Source organism: Zalophus californianus, chromosome 13 (genome assembly GCF_009762305.2).
Source record: "Zalophus californianus isolate mZalCal1 chromosome 13, mZalCal1.pri.v2, whole genome shotgun sequence".
In the NCBI taxonomy this organism is placed as follows: Eukaryota; Metazoa; Chordata; class Mammalia; order Carnivora; family Otariidae; genus Zalophus; species Zalophus californianus.
In genome coordinates, this window is record NC_045607.1 from 9,083,292 (window position 1) to 9,105,722 (window position 22,431).

General features: G+C 50.3%; 1 protein-coding gene across 3 annotated transcripts in view; it reads right to left on the reverse strand.

Moving 5' to 3' along the window:
* The window catches only part of MVB12B (multivesicular body subunit 12B), a 181,880-nt gene extending 159,673 nt beyond the window's left edge, over positions 1-22,207 (reverse strand). The window contains exons 1-2 of one of the 3 annotated variants that reach the window (XM_027615789.2): positions 22,034-22,207; positions 9,035-9,157 (exon numbers count right to left, since the gene is read on the reverse strand). In XM_027615789.2, the coding sequence (XP_027471590.1) occupies positions 9,035-9,157; positions 22,034-22,108 (198 nt within the window). In that variant the 5' untranslated portion in view covers positions 22,109-22,207. Of the gene's footprint in view, positions 1-9,034; positions 9,158-21,307; positions 21,456-22,033 lie in introns of those variants that run through there. The other 2 variants (XM_027615790.1, XM_027615791.1) reach the window with 2 other exon arrangements.
* Between the last annotated feature and the right edge of the window lie 224 nt (positions 22,208-22,431).

Sequence of the window (22,431 nt, forward strand, 5' to 3'; positions counted from 1 at the left end):
TTTACAGCAGCTTTATTCATAATAGTTCCAAACTTGGAACAACCAGGATGTCCTTCAATAGGTAAACAGTTAAGCTAACTGCGGTGCAGCCATACCAATTAATACTATTCAGCAATAAGAAGCGCAATAGATGACTCTCCAGAGAATTATGCTGAGTTTTTGAAAAAAAGAACAGCAAAAAAGCCAATCCCAAAAGGTTACATGCTGTATGATTCCATTTACATAACATTCCTAAAATGACAAAATTACAGAAATGGAGAACAAATTAGTGCTTGTCCGCGGTTAAGGAGAAGGGTAGTTAACTCCTAGAGAGAGGAGACAACCTGCCTATAAGCACAGTGTTTATATGCAAACCAACCAATCCTGAGTCTATATCCCCATCCACCTCCTTTTATCAGCTCCTTCCACTGTCGCCCTACCCTAAATCACCCCAGGGCCAGGTTATCTGACAACTAGAGACCATCCCTTATAGCCCAGTCCCTTATAGCTGAAATTATTTCAACTAGACAGTCCTAAGTGTGCTTACCTGACCTGCCTTGCCTTTCCCACAGAAACCACAAGAAAGGCTCCGGCTCATGCTTCCCCCTTACTCCCCCTGCCTCCTGCCCAATGCTGGTGCCTCCCCGTGTGGCCCTGTACGGCACGGTGGCGTGTCCCCTCCTCCTGGGCGCTGGGAGTAGAACAAACTACCTTTTCAAAGGCACCTGTCCCCTGATCTGTTGGCCTCATCATACCTGAATAAAACTAAAATCCCAGGTACGTTTTAAGACGGAAGTGTTCTGTATCTTGACTGTATCAGCGTCAATATCCTGATTGTGATGTTGTACTAGAATTTGCAAGATGTTACTATCGGGAGAACATGAGTAAACACAAGATCTTTCCATGTTAATCTTACCACTGCATATGAATCTACAGTCATCTCCAAATAAAAAGCTGAACTGAAAGTAAAAAGAAAAGAAAAATTAAAGCAAACCCCTCCCTCATCTTTTCCATTAACCCAACTCACTGAGGCTTGTCAGAAGCCTTTCTAAGCAGTGAAGAGGAAGTTTGGCAGGGGCGCCTGGGTGGCTCAGTCATTAAGCGTCTGCCTTCGGCTCAGGTCATGATCCCGGGGTCCTGGGATCGAGTCCTGCATTGGGCTCCTTGCTCCACGGGGAGCCTGCTTCTCCCTCTCCCACTCCCTCTGCTTGTGTTCCCTCTCTCGCTGTGTCTCTGTCTAATAAATAAATAAAATCTTAAAAAAAAAACAAACAAACAAACAGGAGGAAGCACTGGACACTGCCTGCTCTATTTCTCAAGTCCTCCCCACTTTCCAGATGAAGGGAGCGAGTCATTACGGAGAGACAGTCTCTGGGTCAGAACCAAGATGCAGAGCTGGTGGGACAGGAGCCTGGAAGGAGGGATGGAGGCCACTTGTCCTAAGAGCAGGCCAGGCACGCCTCTCAGCCCCTGGCCGTCCGAGACCCGGGCCCTGCGGGGCACGGGCTGGTGTGCGGGGACAGGCTGGCGCGGCCCGAGGTCCGCTAACCCAGGTCGCAGGAAACAAGGGCCCGAGGGCTGGTCACAAGACCGCTGTCTGTGTTTTCAGTAATTCTCAGTTTCATGTATTTTCTAACAAAACAAAAGGGAGGAACACCTGGTGCTTTTTCTCAAAACAAGCTCTGGTTCTGAAAATAAACCAGCGTGTGGGCTGGGTCCCCGCCTGTGGAGGTTTCCACTCTGGCCAGTGGAGTGGTGGGGAGGCGACCCGAGGCAGCAGGAAGACGCCGCTGCCCCTTGCTTCTGCTTTTGCTCCGCGGAGGCAGAGCCTCGGGACGGCAGCTCCTCGAGGCCATGGGCTCTGGCTGTCCTCTGGCCACGAGGAGCACTTGAGCTGTCCAGGGGGCCGCGTGACAGCTGGGACCAGGCGGGACAGAGGATTACATCCCACATTTCCCACTTGAGGCCCGCCATATGTTTTTAGTGATACCGTCACCATCTTCACAGGCTTTCCATGTGACTTTTTTACGAATTTCTTGAGCGCTGTTTAAAAACCCCAGCTTGCTGGAACCTGTTTCAGCATTTAGCAGATCATTCTTTTCTTTCACCGCTTTGCTAAGTAGGACCTCATTTGCAGGCTTAGGACTTTAAACTTACCCCTCTGTGTGCCCCCTAGACACAGCCCCACTGGCCCAGAGGGGAGCTGGTCTTCCCGAGTCCCCCCCCCCCCCCAGTGCCCCTCACGTTTGACAGTTCAAGCGTTTGAAACTTCTCATTATTTGGAAATCCCAAATATGTTTAGGGCATATATAAATTATTCAGGTCCAACCGTTTTTAAGAAAGGTTTTGTTGTCTAATTAGTTTCAGAAATAAGCAGCGTTGAGAGAAAGGAGACAGGGGAAGTGCAGACTTAAGGCATGACTGGCCAGTGTCTGCCCAGGAGGCCCACTCGCTGGTCATAGCCCATGACCAGGGCCGGCTCCCCAGCACGCGGTGCCAGCAGGGAGGCGGAACCATGCAAGCATCACTTCCCGGCTCTTCTCCGGCAGGTCCTGGACACCAAGTCTTCGGCCCCTCGTGGGCCTTGCTTCCTCACACAGCCCTCCCTCCCATATATCCTCAGCCCTCCGTCACCCTGGTTCCTTCCCACTGGCAGCTAAGCGTGCTCAACACTCTCCCACCTTTACACAAAGGAAGAAAGACTGCTGACCCCACATCACCCTCCAGCTGCCGCCTCCCTCTCCCTTCCTTCCTTCGAGGTCCCCTCCCACTTCAGGTGGGCTCTTCAGGTCCACTCCAGCCTTGCACTACCGAGTCCATAACCACCTCCTTGGTATTAACTCAACAGAAACCTTTCAGCTTCATTTCACTTAACCTTCAGGCAACTGGGAAAGTTAACAACCACCCCTTCTTCTAGAAAGACTCATTTTCCTTCAGTTTCTTACTAATTTTCACCTACGTCTCTGGACGCTCAGCCCCGGTCCCCTCTTTGCGGCCCCCTTCGCACCCAGTACTCAGTGACACTCCAGGCACCACCTCCCAGGAGCATCTCAGTTACACCGTGGTCTCTTGGGACCTTCAGCCCGGGGGCCCCTCAACATCTCCGCCTGGATGTCACACAAGCAACTCAATGTGCCCCAAACTGAGCCAATCACCCTTCTCCACCTGCAACCCACCTGGCTTCGCATGTTTCCCTTTCAGGTAGAGAGCATCAGCGTCCACCGGCTGCCCAGCAAGACACCCCGTATCATCGGGGCCCTTCCTTTCCTCACCTCTGTGCCTGCCTCCCAACACTTAATCCATTTTTTCCTGTGAAAGAATATGTATTTGGATGCCCATGTCCCTCAGATCCATGTACTTCCTGTTTCCAGGGTGACTGGTCAGGCCACTACTCTCACACCCCGCGCTAGCACGGAGCCTCCAAACCCACGCCCCTGCCCCAGTATTCCTATCTTCTAATCATTCTCCTTGTTGCACACACCGAGTGAAATTCTGCAAACACACACCTAAGAATCTCTTCTTCTTGAAGTCCTTTGACCACCCCTGCCGCCCTCAGAATAACAGCCAACTCCTTTGTGCTGTGATCCAGCCTCATCCGCTCCCCCAGCCTCACCTCTGACCTTCCACTTGGTGGAACCCAACCTTCCCAGGCCTTGGATTCCCAGGGCCTCACGCAATAGCAGCTGGTTGACAAATATTTATGAAACCAGTGCATGAATAAATAAATGAATGAGTAATGTCAGAAAAAAATTTCACTAAGGAGCTACTCAAACGCGGTTTTGAAGGAGAGGTAAAATTTTACCCAAAAAGTGGGGAGGGAGGTACAGAAATTCCGGATTTCTGGAAAAAGTAGACTCAGAGGCCTGATGGTACAAAGTTTTCTGCTTATTCTGACCATGAGAAAGTGAGAAGTTCAGTGAGGCCAGAGAAGAAGCTAGTAGAAGGAAGTGAGACTAGAAGATACACTGAAATCATGTGTGCCAAATGAGGCTGGATTTTTGTCCTACACGGTCTCTGCTTCTCAGGGATGACAGACCTCTTGTTGGCTAGCATCGCAACAAGTGTGCATACTATCATTAGGCCCTCACTCCTGGAGGTATGCCCACTGGGAAAAGTCCTAGGACAACAGGAAGTTGGGCACAAAGCCTAGGGGAGGGGGAGACTGTCAGTTCATCCCCTGCCCTCCCCCCCAAAATTCATTTTACTCACTTTCACCTTAGTGAGAATGGAGACTGACAGAATGTCACAACCTTTCTGGAAGGCAATCAGTAATGTTTGTCAAATTAAAATGTGAATACCCTGACCCAGTAATTCCAACCTATGGAATTGTTTTTTGGATCCAGTAGGCCAACCATGCCAGGATACATGTGCAAGGACCTTGTTTATCGTATTAAAAACAAAAATTGGAAACAAACTAAGTGTCCTTCAGTGTGGGATTATTAGCCAAATTTTGGCACAGCCAGATAATACAATATTCATTATTAAAAGGATGAGATATATCTATATGGATTGATATAGAGCTATCTATGCCCACAATATGTTTTAAAAGGTAGGAGAGTGTGAATAGCACCATTCCATTTATATTTTTAAAACATATTTAAAAAAGAAAAACCCACAGACATACGCACACATCCCCAGAGACTTCCTAACGTCTAAATCAGGAGAGGCTGAAAGCAACAGAAAAAGCTCTAGCATAGCCCTCCCTGAGGTAGACCTGTGCTGGCCACATGTAGAGATTATTTAAGAATGACTTGATTTAGACCAGTGGTTCTCAAAGTGTGGCCCCAGGACCAGCAGCCTCAACATCACCTGGGAACTGGTTAGAATGAAATTCTCAGGCCCCGCCCCAGAGCTACTGCAGCAGGAATTTGGCGTGTGGGGTCCACCGGAAGACTGAGACCCACAAAAGCTTGAGAATCCCCCACGTGGACATCTGAAAGTAGTCACTGAGTTAAAGGATAATCTGTCACTTTGGGGTGACTGTGCCATAAAGATTCCGTGTACAGGGTGAGGTTTCTCTCGAAGAGAATGAAGGAGGTCTTAGATTGGAGAGAGGAAAAAGAAAAAACATCTCCTCTCTCCGAGGCTGGGATTCAACTCTAAACATCGTCTGGGGTAGGCAGAATGAAGGCAGAGTCTGGGCAAGTAGGGGGTCAAAGAACACTGAGCCTCAGTAGCATAATCTCATATTCTCTGAGTTTTACTCTCTCATTCCTCTCATCCTCAGAGCTCCAGAAAAGTCTCCTGAAAAGTGACTCTGGTCTCAGCTGTTCTGTGGTAGGGAAAGCAGCGTCCATCCCCACTCAGGCCAGAAAGGTGGGAGCAGCCATTGCTAGGTTAGCAGGGAGCTGCACCCAGCCAAGGGCAGCCTCACAGATGTCACCAACAGGAATGGTGCAGTGCGGTGGCCGGGGAGAGAGCCAGAGCCAAAGAACCCTGAGCATGCTTGAGGCGGTGCCCTGGGAGAGGCTCAGAAAATGCTGGAGGACACACACTTGGCAGGTATCAGGGTAGAGAAGAAAGGGAGGGATTTCTAGAAGTAAATTGGAGTGAGTCCTTGCTGTCGTAATCTGGAATTTAGCAAGAAGGGTGGACAGGTCTGGAAAGCGGGATCTGACAGGAACAACAGTGTGTCAGGACTTCCCTTCCAAGCACTCACCACAGTTTTATTTTACATTTATCTGCGTGATCATTTAATTCTCTTCCTCTTCCTCTGGGCTGTAAGCTTCATGAAGGCAGGACACTGTATGTTTTCACTCACCACTATGTTCCCCGTTCCTAGCTGGTACATAGTATTTGCTCACAAAACAGGTGGGATAAATAGACAATTTAAGTTAAAATGCTCTAGAGCATTTGATTATTCTTTCTCTGTGTTGTTGACTTTTTGTTTTGTTAGTTTTTGCCCAAACAGCATATTATCATATGAAAGTATACTACCAAAAAGCATATTACCAAAGGAAGCTATTTCCGTTTTGGAGAGAGTCATCTCATAAATACGGTGTTGGAGGCTTTAGTCTCTGAGTTGTAAGCACTTGTTTAGAAAGGCAAAAGGATGTAAAAGTTAGGATGTATTAGCATGTATTTTGCCAGAAATACATAGAAACAGACCCACACTGGCCGTCAGCCTTTATGGCCAGCCTCATGCCCTCAGATGTTGCTATATCCCAGAGTGACTCGGGAATCAAAGATTAATTCTGCACAGAATTAATGAAGAGAGCTTCTAGGCATTACGGTTTGCTGAAAACTGACCATCCACATATGATAAAACAGCATGTACTACCCTCAGCAAATGCCAGGCATCTCCAACACAGAGTCAGCGCGCAGCTGCAATGACGTCACAAGGACACAGGCGACCCACCGGCCCTCTGATGACAGGAAGGATCATCACCAGTCACGCTAAGATCTGAGAATGTGGCAGTGGAACAGAAAGGACAGACATTTCAGAGAGGACTGCAGAAATAGGGACAATAAATTGAGAAGTTTAGCAAATAATCCCACCCCTTAGCCTAAGAAGTTTCCCCTGACCTAGAGAGAAGGGAAGTTATAAAATTAAATTTTTATAAACACACATGTGGCATCTTTGGCTTCAAACAAGCAGCAAGGCGTGTGGCCGTGCTGCCCAGGGTCAGCGGTCCATCCCTGCCAAACTCTCGGGGCTCTGTGGTCACAGTACTGACCATACTCTGTGCACAGGAGGGATTAATCCTGCCACAGATGTGACAGGCAGAGAGGGGTCTTGCCACAATCCACAGCAAGCTCCCTCAGCCACTGCAGTTCAGTCTAAGCATCTCGGAAGCCCACCACCATAAAATGCCTTACACTTCGGTTTGGAGGTTGACGTTCTATGAAACTCCGGATAAAAGGAATGGGAAGTGCCTCTCTTCCCCCTGGCCTCCCTGCCCGCCCCGCCCCCCGCCCCCATTCCCCTTGAACTCAGGGTCAGACTTCTAGGGAACCAGATCCTATCTGGGAACAACCCAGCGGTCAGTACAAAGAGACATCTCCCACCCGTCTCCCCGAAAGGGCTTTCAGAGGGAGCTCGGACACTCTCCATCTCCGCGTGCAGAGGCTGGGTAATTGCCGGGCTGACCCTCGGGAGCCTCTTGCCCTGCTCACCTTTCACTATAATGCGTGGTACAGCATAATCATGAAATGTGCTTATTAATTTTACTCATTTGACACTGCGCTCTTCTGCCCTGAGCTAGATGTTAGGAGAAAATGATAGGGATAGATTCTGCTCCTGTCAGACTTACCAAGACTTTCAGAAAACCAGACTATCAAAGGCCATCTGCCACCCACTAGCCGAGCTTTCAAGATGACCCCAAAGGTACAAACAGGATGTTAAAGACACAGATCAACAAAGGAGAACAGCAAGAAGATGTGGAGACCCATGCCCTGGGTGTGAGCCCCCCGCATGAGCCCTCCCAGGAGAGCAACCCCTGAGCCAGTCCTCCCAGAGATCGCGAGCACTGAGCCCCTGCCCTGATTCATGACTTGCTGCTTCATGTCTAATTCATCAAACGACACTTTGGCTTCTCAAATCAGGAACATTTTTATTAGCTTCCCCAAGAGTTTTATGGCACAAAGCCATATCTAATGATTCTATTTTATGGCAAGTTATACATTCAAACAGTGCTTTGAAGTCAGACAGCAGGTAAGACTCAAATCTTTGTCAAAAAAGATTCCCTTGTCCTTTCACTTTTAAAATGTTTATAAGCTTTCAAACAGTTGCGGAAGTGATGTGGAACATTTTAACAGGCTTCTCCTCCCCTGGACGGGACCCGGCGCTGGCTGAGCCAATGTCTACTACAGCCTTCCCAATGGAGGCTGCTTTTGCCCCTCTGACCCCCCCACCTAGGGACATCTGGCAATGTCTGCACACATTTTTGGTTGTCACAACTGGGGGGGGGGGGCGGAGGGAGGTTAATGTTACTGGTATCTAGTAGGTGGAGGCCAGGGATGCTGCTAAGCGTCCTATATATGTAGCACAGGACAGCCCCCCAACCCAGAGTTTTCTGATTATCTGGCCCAAAATGTCACTAGTGTCAAGGTTGCGAAACCATGTTTTAGGGCTTCTTCTGGACCAGGCACTGTACCCCTCCCACCCCTGGGACATCAGATGCCAATCTAATCATGGTGGCAGGTTTTCAGGGCTGGCTAGTGAGCCTTGTATTCTTTTTATTCTTGTACATTCTTGGTGCACACTTTCAGTAAACAAGAACAAAATGCTGTCTTAAACAAAATGAGGAAAGTGAAAATAAGATCACCTTAGAATCTCAGGACACAAGACCACAGTCACTGCTAACTGAACCCTCCTAATGTTACTCTGCACCTTTTAAGCAATTTATCTACTGAAACAACAAAATAACCAATTCCAGCCATCAGTACTACCGAACACCACCACAGACGCCGGCCCGGCTGAAAAGCAAAGCAAGTTCTCTGCTAAATTGTAGCGGTGTGATCAGTCAGAGCAGTGGACTCGGAAGGGGGTCTGGTCCTGATTCACCACTCCCAAGGACTGGGACTCGGGCCTCTGTCACCTCACTTGTCGGACCTTGGGTTCTCTTAATCAGCAAAGTGGAGAAAAAGCTACTTGCCCTCCTAGCCTTCCAGGGAACTGTGAGAGCCAAATGACTTCACAGGGAGGAAACTGCTCTGCAAACTGTAAAGAGCTATGAGAATGTGTGGCAATACACTGATGACACTTAACGCATGCATGACAACCTATGACAAAGATCTTTCAGACTCTTGGATCCTGTTCCTGAAATTTCACAATTGGAAGTGAGTTTAGAAATCAACAGAGCCAACCCTTTAGTTTTACCCAAGGTGAAAATGACCATCACAGAGGTCAAGTGACTCGGCCAAGGCCAGGAAACAGCCCAGGTGGACTCAGGTCCTCTGACTCCCAAACCAGGACACTCCCACACCTTCCCACTGGTGAGGCTTTCCCTCCCTGTTTAAGTTCCCAGAGGGAAGGAGCACATTTGCACACAAGGTTCGGGCGGTCTTGAACACAGGAGATAAATATTGGTTGAATTAGTGGATCTTGACTTACTACATCATAGCCTGTTGGGGCTCGGTTCCGAGAAGCCACCACCCCCACTCCCGTGATGGGATCCATCGACGTCTCTGGCAAAGCTTCTGAAAGGTCTTTGACTTCAGGCATTGTGGATTGGTCCTGGTTCCGAAAAGGAAAGAAAGCACAAAATTCAAACTGACCATTTAAAGCGAATGATACAAAGTCTCAAACAGAACCAGAAACTTGGTGCAAACATCCCGAGCTAAGCTCCATATACCTGAACTAGCTAGAGGAGCCCTGGCCTTACCCGACCCTTTCCTCAGATCAAGAACTCAAGTCATCTCTAACCCCTGCCCTTCTCACGCTGGCTCTGAACACTGAGCTAACAGAGTTAATGAGGGCCTGTCCCTGCTCGGGGAGGTAACTTTGACTCAAACCCAGAAGCAAACCATTCTTAACACTCTCAACAAGCTGCCTGACTTCTGAACAGATACCAGTAGCTCCTCTGAGAAAGCAGACACAGCTGAATCTAACACCACTGTTCACTTCTCTCCCTTACAGTATCTCCTTGTGGAGGTGCAGACTTCCAAATCCACAGCCTCTCGCACAACCAAGCGTGGACTGTTCAGTAGGCAGAGCTTTGCAAAAACATGGAAGAAAGTGTTCTGGGAACGCAGGCAAAGGAATGGCGTTCAAGTCCAGGCTCCATGGTTTACCGGCTGGTGACTTTGAGCAAGCAAGAGGTCACGATACGGACACTCACAGAGCTGCTGTGAGATCTAAGGGAGTCACATAAATGAAGGGCCTGGAGGAGTCCCTGGCACACAGTAGGCACTCAACAAAAAGCAGATGAGACTGGCAGGTTTGGGGCCCACAGGTCCAGCGTAAGTGGCCGGAAATATGGTAGGTGCCATTCCTGGGAGGACTGGCAGGTGCCTTTGTTGTGTTTAATCCCGCAGGTCATGTGGGCACTTACTCAAAGCTAAACACTAACAATGACCATAATTCTTGCTGGGCACTTCGGGAGAAAGGAAGGGGAAATGGAATTATTCTGCTGCTGACTGCCTCTTGATGTGACCAGAGGAGACAAGGAGAATATAGAGAGCACTGGGTCTGGGCAGCTGGAGTGGCAGTGCACCAGAAAGCAAATAAAAGAGGTAACACCCTATGTAAATGACTTCTAATACTTTTAAAAGGACAAGCAGTGAAAAAGAGCAAGTTAAATTCCACCTCCTTCTGCAGCAATTAAATTCCACTGACTGTAGGTCTACCAGATCGCTCAAAGCTGGTTACTGCTTCTAAAGCAAACCAAACACCCTGCCTAACTAGGCAGGGAGAAGAAATATTCTTAGTTCTCAGCCTAGAATCAGAAAAGGCAGAGGCTATTAAAAATGACTGCAGCCTTCTAAATGGGAACAATCAGAATGCTATATGCAAGTCACCCATGTAATCAGTGTCCCCTGAAGCCCACAAAAGGCTCCGGAAACTGACTTGTCAATGAAATTGAGCCAAGTCTCCAATCAAGGCTAGGAAGTGCCTGGCAGAAACCACACTCTCAACTTCGGTTCATGACAAAAGCCAAACTAAGTTATGCTTTACTTAATTCTACTGAAAATGAGCTTCTAGAAGCCCAGGGCAGGGGGTAGGATACCATGCCACACCACTGCATCATTTTCTATTTTCAAATTTCATTTACCAGGCAGGTTTATATAAAGCACCGGGCTTGGTGCTTCCTGCACAAAGTAGGCAGGAAGTAAGTATTTATTGAATGAATAGGCATGCATGCCCCCAGTAAAGAAGGTTTAGCGTTAAATATCTGCATCAGCCCAGTCCGAAGCAAACACTACTCAAAAAGTATCATCACTTGGAAAATCCCATAGTATTGGTAGCATGAATATAACACCGCTGCCGTTTGAAAAATATGGGTACCTGCTGTTGGTTACCAAAACGCTTTGCAATTAACAACTCATTAACGGGAATGTACAAATTCTGCCAGTGCTAAAATATCATGCTGTGAATTTAATAAAACATCCGAGGTAAGTTTTTTTTATCATTATTAAGATAGTACTGCCTCTACTTTGTGAGAGAGAGAGGAGGCAAGCATGGGAATAAGTAAATATTTTATTTGCTGACGGGTTCCCGTCCCCGGGTCACGACGTCCTCGCGAAGCGCGGGTGACAACGGCTCTCCCCGCCCGAAGCCGGCGGTCAAGGGCAGTGGGGAAACTCGCCCCCTGGAGCCCCGCCGCTCCCACAATGCACCGGGGAGGCAGCCCGGCCGCAGGTTCCAAGATGGCTGCGAGCTGCCTCCAGCTGAGGCAGACAAAGGAGCCGGCGGCCTGTGCCCATGCGTGCACGGTCCCAGCCCAGCCTGCAGACGGGAGGTTGCGACAGCAGAGCATGAGCACAGAGCATCTCGGATGCACGCCTCCTTCTTCCCTTTCCCCCCAGTTGCTGTACCCTGGGGATCAAGGCAGCCTTTGTGAAATACAGACAAATGACTCCTCGCGGCGCGGGGCCGTGGCCGGCTCCGCGGTGGAGGAAGCCCCACCACCAGCAAAGGAAGCTTTTAATGAGAAACGCCCAAGATATCCATGGCAGAGGCAATCACTCAAAGCAGCTTGCCCTGAATTACATATTTTCTGACTGCAAATTACTTTTAACAGCGTCTCTACCGTCACTTCAATTGACCTTCCTAACAAAAGGCCATTTATTAACTAGCACTCCACGTTTCCCGGGCTGTGTGGAGCCTCGAGCCAGAAGGGATGGCACCGCCGAGTACTCAGCCGCCCAGGGTCACAGGCCAGGCCTCTGAGAGGGGAGAAGGGGCCATTAATGCAAGCCTGCAGAGCAGATCTGCCGGGGAGGGAAGAGTGGGGAGCGGGCTGTTTAAGACCAACATTAACCTGTGTGGCAAGAGGCAACGCTGGTCTAAAACATAAAATACCAAGGCCTACTTGCAGCAACCCCTGATTTCATCCTCAGCAGCTCCGCAGCAGATAGAGAGAGACCCACTGCTGTCTCAAAATCCTAATTGCACACAAAACACACTGACACACCCAGCTGCATTTGTACAGCGCTTTGCAATTCGCAAAAAGCTTTCTTAGGCTCCTTCTTGACTGATGATCATACCAAACCTGGAAGGTGGCTGGGTCTAATTACCTTTATTTTAGAGAAGACAAAAAATTTAGAGAAGAAGGCCCAAAGTTGTCAGCCGCCATGCAACTGGCAGCTGGCCCACCTGAACAGGACCTACCTCTAGTCCTCCTTCCCAGATCTGATCTGCTTTCCATGACACTGTGCAGAGAGACCAACATCCCATCTGATACCCACCTGAGAAAGCAGTTTCAACACTAATTATATTTAAAAATGCCAAAGCTCTTGTTTCTCCAGCTATAGCCCAATAAGTGAAGCAAGGGGGAGAAAAGTACAGAAAGATAAAAGTAACATGGGATTAATTTTCCTCACACCTCAGTTTCAAGATTCAACATTTCCCTCATAAATAATTTACAACAATAAAAATGAGCTAAGGCCATGTTTGTGTAGGACGGAGGTAAATTTAGGCCTAATGAGGGAGATCCGAGCACTGCACAGGAGGGAATAGGTTGATGTATAGCACTGTGTGCGTGCAATCGACAGCACACAGGGGCTCCATTACCAACTGGAAGTCTCGAGGCCCACCAGGAGGAGGGGGGAGCAATTGAGGGAAACTTCTACCATCCAAGCTGTGGCTGCAAGGGGAGTCTCTGCAGGGAGAGCCAAAAGTTGACCAGTATTTTAGATGACAAGACAACGGAGGCTGAGATTTCTCAGGACTAAAAGATTGAACCAGCCTGAAATTAAGTCAGTTCTCAGTAAATGCCAGGTGAGGAATCAAGCTGGTGATGGCACCTGGGAGTCATGTCTGCTGGTGGACAAAGGGAGAGTGCAGTGGCAACACTGGCCTTGAGCTGGTCCTCCTCACTTAACCTTGTGGGTCATCTGGCCCCAATCCCCATCCCAATCTCTACCCCAGGTGCATGGCCAGCCTCCACTATATCATTTCCAAGGCTGGGGGCTGCTATTCCTATGTCTGCCCCAAGAGGATTTCTCCGCCAGGCAGGAGAGTACGTATGAATGTGTTGGGGTGTGTGTGTGTGTGTGTGTGTTGCATGTACATACAGGGGCTACAAAGGATCAGTTAGGGTGAGGGGTGTGTGTGTGTGTGTGTGTGTGTGTGTGTGTGTGTGTTGCATGTACATACTGGGGCTACAGAGGATCAGTTAGGGTGAGGTGTGTTTTCCAGGCCAGGAGGATTTTTTCCACGTCATACCTGATGAATACTATGCAACAAGGCCGGGTAGGAGAAAACCCGCCTCCCACTCTGCCTGCAGTGTTGCAAACAGTACCTGGAGAAGGCCCCGGCGCCCAGGCCTGCAGCACCTTGGTAATGCTGTCATCCCAGGTTCACAGAGAAATGAACTTTAACTATAAAGCCTCTCATATAGACAGCACACTGCTCCCTTGTAGCTGATCAAAGAATTACTACAACAGTGCACTTAATCCCTAAAAGTCAGCAGTGCTGGGCTTAACTGATGCTGAATATTGTTTCAGAATCAAAGGCGTGCCTCCCGGCCCCAAGTCTGGGAGAAAACTAAGCTACTGTATCACAGTTGAAAACTCAGGGGAACTTTGATATCATCTCTGTTTAATTTCCCCGGCCCTGTGAGCCTGGGGTTTATCTCGTTTTATCAACTCCTGTACTGAAATCAAAACCCAACTAACAGAGCTCAGACCTCTCTCCACGGAGGCCCTTCCAGCAGCGGGGTGGGGTGGGGGGCAAAAACTGCAGGGGGGAAGGGGGCGCTCCATCAAAGGAGGCGCAGCAGGAACCCAGACTCGGGTTCTGCCAGCTCTGCCCACCCAGGGCTGAAGGCATGACTAGCACACAACTTTGGAGGAGAGTAATTTCAAAGTATTGGGGGGGGGGCAGGTTAAATTGGGCTACTGTAATTGAAATGACAAAACCAGTGGATTAATTAAGTCCCTACAGAAAGATGAACTTGCAATCAGCTTGTTTGAAATCCAAAGTCAAGGGCACAAAAGACATAAACTGTCTGCCCACATCCACCAGCTTGCGGGGCTGGGGAAGAGCAGTGGATAAATATTTCACTCGCCACGGGAACCTGACCAACAGCGGGGTGGAGACCGAGAACGGGCTGTCCCCCAGTGAAGGCTGCCGCTGTGCCCATCGTGGGGCAGCTACTTTGCCTCCTTCCCATGGCAGCTGCAGTCTGCAAGAACCCAGGCCCCCTTCTGCCCCATGATTACTGGCATCTTTTTGCCCACAAATCTTTAGCAGGTACAGAAGGACACGGCCCCATTCCCACCGGAGGGAGCCCACGACCAGGCTTTACCAATGCACACCACCCCACACACAAACTGGGCCGCCGGCATGCAGCGAAGGTGCAGAGACCTACCTCCTCGGGAGATGGCAGGCTGTGGCCTGAGCCCATGCAGCACCCAAGCAAGTGGCGAGCCAGCTCTTGGAGCTACTCATGGAGGACAGTGCACAGGCTGGGAGGCGTTCACTGTGGAACCCCAGAATGCCATCCTGATGCCTCCTGCACTTGGTCTGGACCACTTTCCCCATCAGAAGCCAAATCACACTGTTGAGTATGGTCAGGGGGCAACGGACCACAGGCTGCTGGGAAGGCTGCTAAGATATTAGGAAACTAAAGCAAATATTTTTCTAAGCTCTCCTAGATCGCAAAGAATTTTCCCGCTAGGGAACTAACAATGGTGAGCACTTCCTTTTCCCCAGAAAAGGCCTGTTACTTCTAATAAAAGAAACTGGTGTATACATGCATCCATTCTATCTGACCGATGCTTAGATTTTTATTAACCATTTGTATAACAAATGGATTTTCCACAAATCATGTGATACGGGCCTAGGGTTCACGTTGCTGCAGCTCATACAGTACAAGGCTAGATCCCAGAATTCACTCTCCAAAAATAAATCCAGGATCAAGTTCTACAGCCCTGCCCTAGCCAAAGCCCTGCCTCTTACAGGCCTGATTCTGCACAGCCAGGGAACCTAGTGCTGGGGGTAGGGGGGCAATCTCCCGTATACTGTGTGCCCCACCCCCACCTGCCCACAAACACTGCAAACGAGGGTCAGCCCTGCCCCCTCCCATCAAGTCTTGGTGCCATATTGTCCCGTGGAGAGAAGGAAGAAGGAGAACCCCAACAGAAGGCAGGTGCTCTACAAATGGACACCATCCCAGGAGGACCCAAGAGACACGTTCTCTTGATGTTCAGGGACGTAAGGTAAGTCACACCCTTACTCTGGTTTACAGAGTGAAAATGCCAATATTACCTCAACACCAAGCAAATGGGCTGCCAGGTGGGAATTCATCAGAACACCTGGCTTCAGGTCAGCCAGGCACGTCCCATCACCACCACCCTCCCCTCTGACTTTCACAGGGGTCTTGAGAGTTTCTTCTCATATGTTTTGTCCTCTAATCTTTCTACCTGTATGCTGATGGCTTCCAAAATAACCTCCACCGCCCCGACTTTTCTCCTGAGACTCAGAGGTATGCATCTAGTGCCCTGCTGGCTATTGCCACCCGCAGGTCCTGGCTGAACGTGTCATCCTCCCCCTGAAGCACCTCCCATATTCCCAGTCCCTGGCAGGACCTGGCACACAGCAGTAAGCCCATGAACATTTACGGAGCGCCTTTGTATAAGCAGTGAGGGAGAGTTCGCAATGACAACAATGGACAATCCAACATTCTGGAGCAGAGATTCAAACACTAGCAAGCGTGAGTCACCTGGAGAGTCTGTTAAAAGAGACTCTTGAACCCACTCCCAGCAACAACAACAACAAAGTGTAGGATGAGGCCTGAGAAGGCATTTCTAACAAGCTCCAGGTGACGGCCAAACAGCAGATCCAGTCTGAACTCTGAGTACTAGACAGCAGGTACTCATTAGATGTTTGATGAATGAATGAACAGAAACAAAAACCTGAATGTAATTATCCATGGGGAATAGCCTCAGAAAGAATCCTTCAGTCTCGCCCTCCCCAAACAGGTCAGCCAAGAGCACTTAGTTCCTCCCCTAGGATACCTGCCCCACCATTCAAAATCCAGGTCACATTCGGAGAACCCTGCTGTTCACCAAGGACGTGGTCTTAGCACACACGTGTGCGCACACGCATGTATACACACACAGAAACACACAGCCTCGCCTCTCAGAAGGTTGTAGCACACTTTCCCCAGTAGGACAGTAGCTGTTCAAAGGTGTTATGTCCACCCAGGGCCTAGCTCACAGTAGGTGCTCAATAAATGGGTTATGGGGCGGGTGGGTGGATGGATGGATGGATGGAAGGAAGGAAGGGAGGGAGGGAGGAAGGAAGGATGTATCAAGTTCCCATCATCCTTTCAAAACTGCCCCTCTTTCACTGAATTAAGAAGGATACACAAAGCATCATGGACAATGGCAAGAACAGCCCCGTGGGCCCCTTCCGATGGCAGCATCGGCTGGGCATCCATGAGCCCAGGACAAGCACCACAATTCTAGGGACAGGCAGGCTGCAGGGGCGGGGAGGCGGGACTGCAGCACTCCCAGCAATCCAGAAGTGATTGTGACTCAGTCCAAGCAGGCTGGATGAGGGCCTGGCAGGGGCCAGGGCGTCTCCAGGCTGGTTGCACGTAAGACTCCCCTAAGGAGTTAGCAAAAACCACAGCTGCCCATTCCAACCCCCAGGCTGTGATTTAACTGGTCTGGGCTTGGGCCGAGACTGGATAATGCATGGCCCAGGTGAAGTGCACGGCCACCACCCGCGGAGCTCCTAGGCTGGGGGAAACATCCCAAAGAAAGGGACTGCCCATGAGGGGACACTTCGTTCTGCCAGGGTGAGATGGGAGGGAAGGGCAGGAGCTCAAGCTGGCCTCCTGGAAAGACAGAGGGTGCAGAGTAGCGAAGGTACTGTAGGCACAAGATGCCGGATCAGCAGCAGCGTGAACGAACGCACACCACTGGGGGAACTGCGGGTAGCAGATGGGCTCTGAAACAAGCTTATGAAATGCTTAAACAAACAAACAGATAAACAAAACAGTTAAAAACCTGTCTGCACTTCTCTGCTATTTCTAAGGTCTAAGCAAAGGGGAAGGAAGGAAGAGATTCGCAAGTTTTTCGTTCGTATTTCCTCTCCTGTAACTGTAGGCTTCTTGAACTCATGCCACTGCCTGCAGACTTCCGTGGGCCTTGTCATTAGCTCAGCGGGGGAATGGGAATGGACAGGGCGCTAGCTCTGGAGTCAGGGGTCCCTGAGCTTGAATCCCGGCTCTCGTACCGCCTAGAGCTGTGTGACCACAGGCACAACAGCTCAACCCGCCCCAAGTGTCCACCCCCCTCCAACGGGAATAATAGATAATATTTCCTCTACAGGGTTATATGGTATACAGAACTTGTAGAACTTGCATCAAAAGAAACAACTGACAGAGGGAAATGGACCACTTATAGAACGGGAGAAATTATTTCCAAACCACATGTCCGCTAAGGAGTTAAAATCCAAATCTATAAAGAACTCCTACAAATTAGCAACAACAGCAAAAAACAAATACTTGATTTTAAAAAAATGGGCAAAGGACTTGAGTAGACACTTCTCCAAAGATGATATACAGATGGCCAACAAGCATATGAAAAGATGTTCAACATCACTAATCACTAGGGGAATGCAAACCAAAATCACAATGAGCTGTCACCTCATACTCACTGGGATGGCCCCTATCAAAAGCCAAAAAATTAGTGTTGGCAAGGTTTGGAAAGTTGGAAACCTGCTGCACTGTTGGTGGAAATGGAAATGCAGCCACTGTAGAAAACAGTATGGGGATTCCTCAAAAAATTAAAAATAGAAGTACTACTCTAGGGTCTGGCAATTCTGCTTCTGAGTATATACCCAAAAGAACTGAAAGCAGGGTCTCGAAAAGATATTTGTACATCTGTGTTCACAAAGGCATTATTCCTAAGAGCCAAAGGGCAGAAGCAACCCAAGTGTCCACAGACAGATACGGATAAGCAAAATGGGTACATACGTGCAGTAGAATATTATTCAGCTTAAAAAGGAAATTCTGGCACATACTACAACATGAATGAACCCTGAAGACATTATGTGGAGTGAAATAAGCCAGTCATAGAAAGACAGATACTATATAATTCCACATATGTGAGGGCCCTAGATGAGTCAAATTCATAGAAACAGAAAGTAGGATGGTGGCTGCCAGAGCCTGGGGGGAGGGGAAATGGAAACTGTTTAATGAGTATAGAGTTTTGCGAGATGGAAAAGCTCCAGAGATTAGCTGCCTGACAATGTGAATGTCCTTAATGCCACCAGTTTGTACACTTGAAAATGATTAGGATGGTACATTTTATCTTCTGTGTGTTTTACAATTTAAAAAAGGCATCTACAAGTGTGGTTTTCGAGTTTCAGTAAGCACAAGTACAACCCAAGGTTCTTACTAAACACAGAGATTCTGGGGTCCCCTTCCCCTAGATATTCTGATTGAAGGTCTGGGTGTGAGGCTCTGGAATCTGCATTTTCATAAACATCTGAGGGCTATTTAGCACACTAAGAATTCATTTATTCTGCTCTGGTTCTAAAGGGTCAAGGAATATTCTTTTGAATATTTTGCTTTGCTGATCAGTAGCTGTTTAAAACATACACACACACTATGCCTTGTGTGTGTGCGTGCGTGTGTGTGTGTCTAGAAAGATCTCATGTTGATTCTAGCCACAGCCCAACAAGATGGTCCTCCGGTCCTCAGGGAAGGAGGAGCTACAAAGCTTGGGTCTGTGGCCCCTCGGCTCCAGGCCCATGGGCTCTCACATTTCAGCCTGCACAAGCTCATCTCACCAGAAGTGTGTCAGGTAAACCAAATACGTGCCCCACAGGATGTCCCCAACAAGGGAGGTAATGTCAGGTACAGCCTGCGGGGGGCTCTGCCTCCCACACAGGGGAGAGGAAGAGAGCTAACACAGGCAACCCCACTGCCAAAGCGCACAGGACGCAGGTAAACCACAACTCTCAAGGGCAGCCGCAAGCAGAAGGCCAAGGAGAGCCAGTGGGGCCAGTGAAACACTGGCCAGGGAGGGCCTCCGAGAGAGCAAGAACAGCCTGAGAGAGCCAGCTCACTCAAGGACTCCAGGCCTCCCCTCCCACAACCCAACCAGCAAAGGAGACTCTGCTCATTCAACCGCAACCAACTAAATACAGTGTCCTCAGCCCACCACATCAGCCATGTAGTCATTTGTTATCTTCATCATCATAATAGCACCTTTGACATTTCCCATGCTTGGCTCCAACTCCATCATTACTTTCCAGTGTGGCAACGAATGTCGCTCTTTGAACAGGAAGCATGGAGCACTTCCAACCTGCTGAGGCAGAGGGGCCCACGACTTTTGGATTCGGACTCCCCCAGAAGCAGATCTGCCATGAAACTACTAGCAATGAACCTTTGGCCACCGCCACCCCTCATCCCTTCACCCCCCTCCTGGGAGGGCCCAGCAATGTGTTCACATGGTCGGGTGGTTTTGTAAAATGTACAAAAGCAAGATATTCTTGTTTTCTTTTTCTTATAACCCCTCCCCACCCCAAACTGTCTAACCCAGAAAACCAGGGTCTGCCTCTGGCTTCCACCTAAATTTGGTGAGGACTCCCCCACACCCTCTGCAGTGCCACATGCATTCACATACATCAACTCATTCAGCCTTACAGGGTAGGTTATATTCTTACGCCAGTTTTACATAGAAGGAAATCGGGATTCAGAAAGGTTCTGTGAGGGGCACCTGGGTGGCTCATGGTTAAGCATCTGCCTTCGGCTTGGGTCATGATCTCTAGGTCCTGGGATCGAGCCCCATGTCCGGCTCCCAGCTCAGTGGGGAGTCTGTTTCTCCCTTTCCCTCTGCCTCTCCCCCTGCTGGTGTTCTCTCTCTCTCAAATGAATAAAAAAGAAAAAGAAAGAAAAGAAAGAAAAGAAAGAAAAGAAAGAAAGAAAGAAAAGAAAGAAAGAAAAGAAAAGAAAGAAAAAGAAAGAAAGAAAGGCTCCATGAGGTTCCATGACATGCCTAGGCTCACTCGGACTGCAGGAAATAGACTAAGATTCAAATCCAAATCCCCAAATCCAAGCCCCGTGTTCTTCTTACTCTTTCATCTCCTCCTAGTTGTCCTAAGGAGAGCTAAATAATAACCACAAACAAAAGGACACTGTAAAGAAAAAGTAAAAATGAAGCTACTCTTCTGATTAATAAGTTAACAAACACTTAAGGATAATCACTAACTTTTACTGACCACTTGCCCGGTGGCAGACCCAGAGTTAAATGCTTCTCTTGCAATATTTCATTCACGGCTCACCATAATCCTATGAGACAGATATTAGCCTCACTCTACAGAGGAGGAAACTGAGGCTCAAAAGAGTTCATTAATTTATGCAAGAACACACAGTAAGTAGGAAAGCCAAGGATTCAGCTGAGGTCTAACTCTAAAGTCCTTGCATTTAACCATGGTGCACTGCTGCAGCTGGATGCGGGGAAAGCCCACCAGTGGGATGGAGGCAGGCAGGGAAATGCCTTCAGCATAAATCAGGAGTGTGGCCTAAGAGCTAGGCAGAAAGAAGGAAAAATGTTGATCAGAAAAGATGGTTCTGGGCTCAAATGAACCAATCAACTGGTTCACATGGGCCTTGATGCCCAGATCCCAGCAGAGGTCCCACCCCTCAGAGGCTCCATTTAAATATTCTCTGCATGGCCCAATATCTCAAAGTACCACAACAATTTCCAATGAACAAGAAAGGTGTCCCCTGTACCCTGTAACTAACCTTCTGAGTACCCTGAGCTTTTTGGTTTGTCTGGCTTTCCGCAGAGCTTATCCCCTAACTTTTCTAAGGCTTCTCTGGTGCAGCTGATAAGACTTTTTTCCACCCCCTGTTAAAATGAGATGAGATCCAGCCAGCTGTCGAGAAATGTACGATGAGATTATACTGAGAAGGAACCAACAGAGACAAAGGCCCCTAAAGAGTCGCTGGCCTGCTGTGGCTTTTGTGGCAGAAATCTGAGTGGGCGCTGGCTCCTGAGTGGGGGTGGGGAGCAGAGAAGGGGCAACGACCATTTGCCTTTTGCCTTCTTGGGGCCTTCCTCTGTTTCTTGCTGAAGAGGCTGAGAGGCAGGGGACAGAAGAGTCACATCTTTGGTAGTGAGAAAGGCTGGTAATTTAGGAAGAGTTGTCTGTTGGTAACAAAGAGGGCAAAGATGCTCATGGGTCTGCCTTCTTCACCTGGGCCTGTCGCTGGGGATCTGATGTTCCCTGGTGCTCACCCATAGCTCTTGTACCAGCCCCTGCCCGGGAGCCTCACTCAGGCTGCAGTCTTTATGGGTGCTCATCAACACTCCCACCACGCTTCCAGGATGGGTACTCTGGGTCTTGGCTGCCCAGGCTGGGCACCTCACCTTTAGACAGGTGCCCTGGCATTTGGGTGTCCTCTCTGCTGTGTCCAGGTCACAGAGGAGGCCGCACCCCAGATGATGCTCAAGGCTCAGGTGCAAGCTGGTCTGCACCACGTGACCACAGAGAGCTGGACCCCAGGCTGGGCCAGTGAAACGACTGTCTCCAGTCTGTGCAGATGGCCGCAGAGGCCTGGGCACAGGTGGGCCGCCTCACCGCCTACCCAGGCGGGGGGTGGCTCTCGGGGACCCTCACCTGTCCGGCCCAGGGGGCGGGGGGGACTGCTGGCATTCGGGTCCCTAATTTCCCTCCCGCCTGCCCGCCGCAAGGCCAAGCCGGTGTTCGAGAAGCCGCGGCGCACGCGGGCTCTGGGCAGAGGCCGCTGGGCCTGTCCCCGCGGCGGGCCGGGCACCGAGCCCGCAGGCCTCGGCGCGGCCCGGCTCCGCCCGCCCGCCCGCCCCTCGGCCCGGGGCCCGCGCCCGCCCGCCCGCCCGCCGGGGCAGCAGGGCCGGCTCGACCGAGCCTCCGCGGCGCCCAGCCCGCCCGGCCTCACTTAACTGTTCCCCGCTGGGGCGGCGGCGGCTGCGGCGGCGGCGGGTCCCGGCTCCGTCTCACGCAGAAGCAGCTTCTCATCGCCCGGGCGGCGCGGGAGGGGCCGGGCCCGGAGCCCAGGCGGCGGGGCCGGCGCCGCAGCTCGAGCGCGAGCCTCACCGGGGAGCGGCGGCAGCGGCGGCGGCGGCGGCGGCGGCGGCGGCAGGGGCGGGGCGCGGCCTGGCGGCGGCGGCGGCGGCAACGACAACGACGGCCGCGGCTCCCTCAGCGGGCCGCGGCGGCGGGCCGGGCTCTGGGCCTCCCGGCTCTGGCGCTGGCTCCGGGGGAGGCGCCGGGCGCCCGAGGCTGGCTCGGGCGGGAGGGGGGAGCGGGAGCCCTGGCGTCCGGAGCCCGCGCCGCCGCCC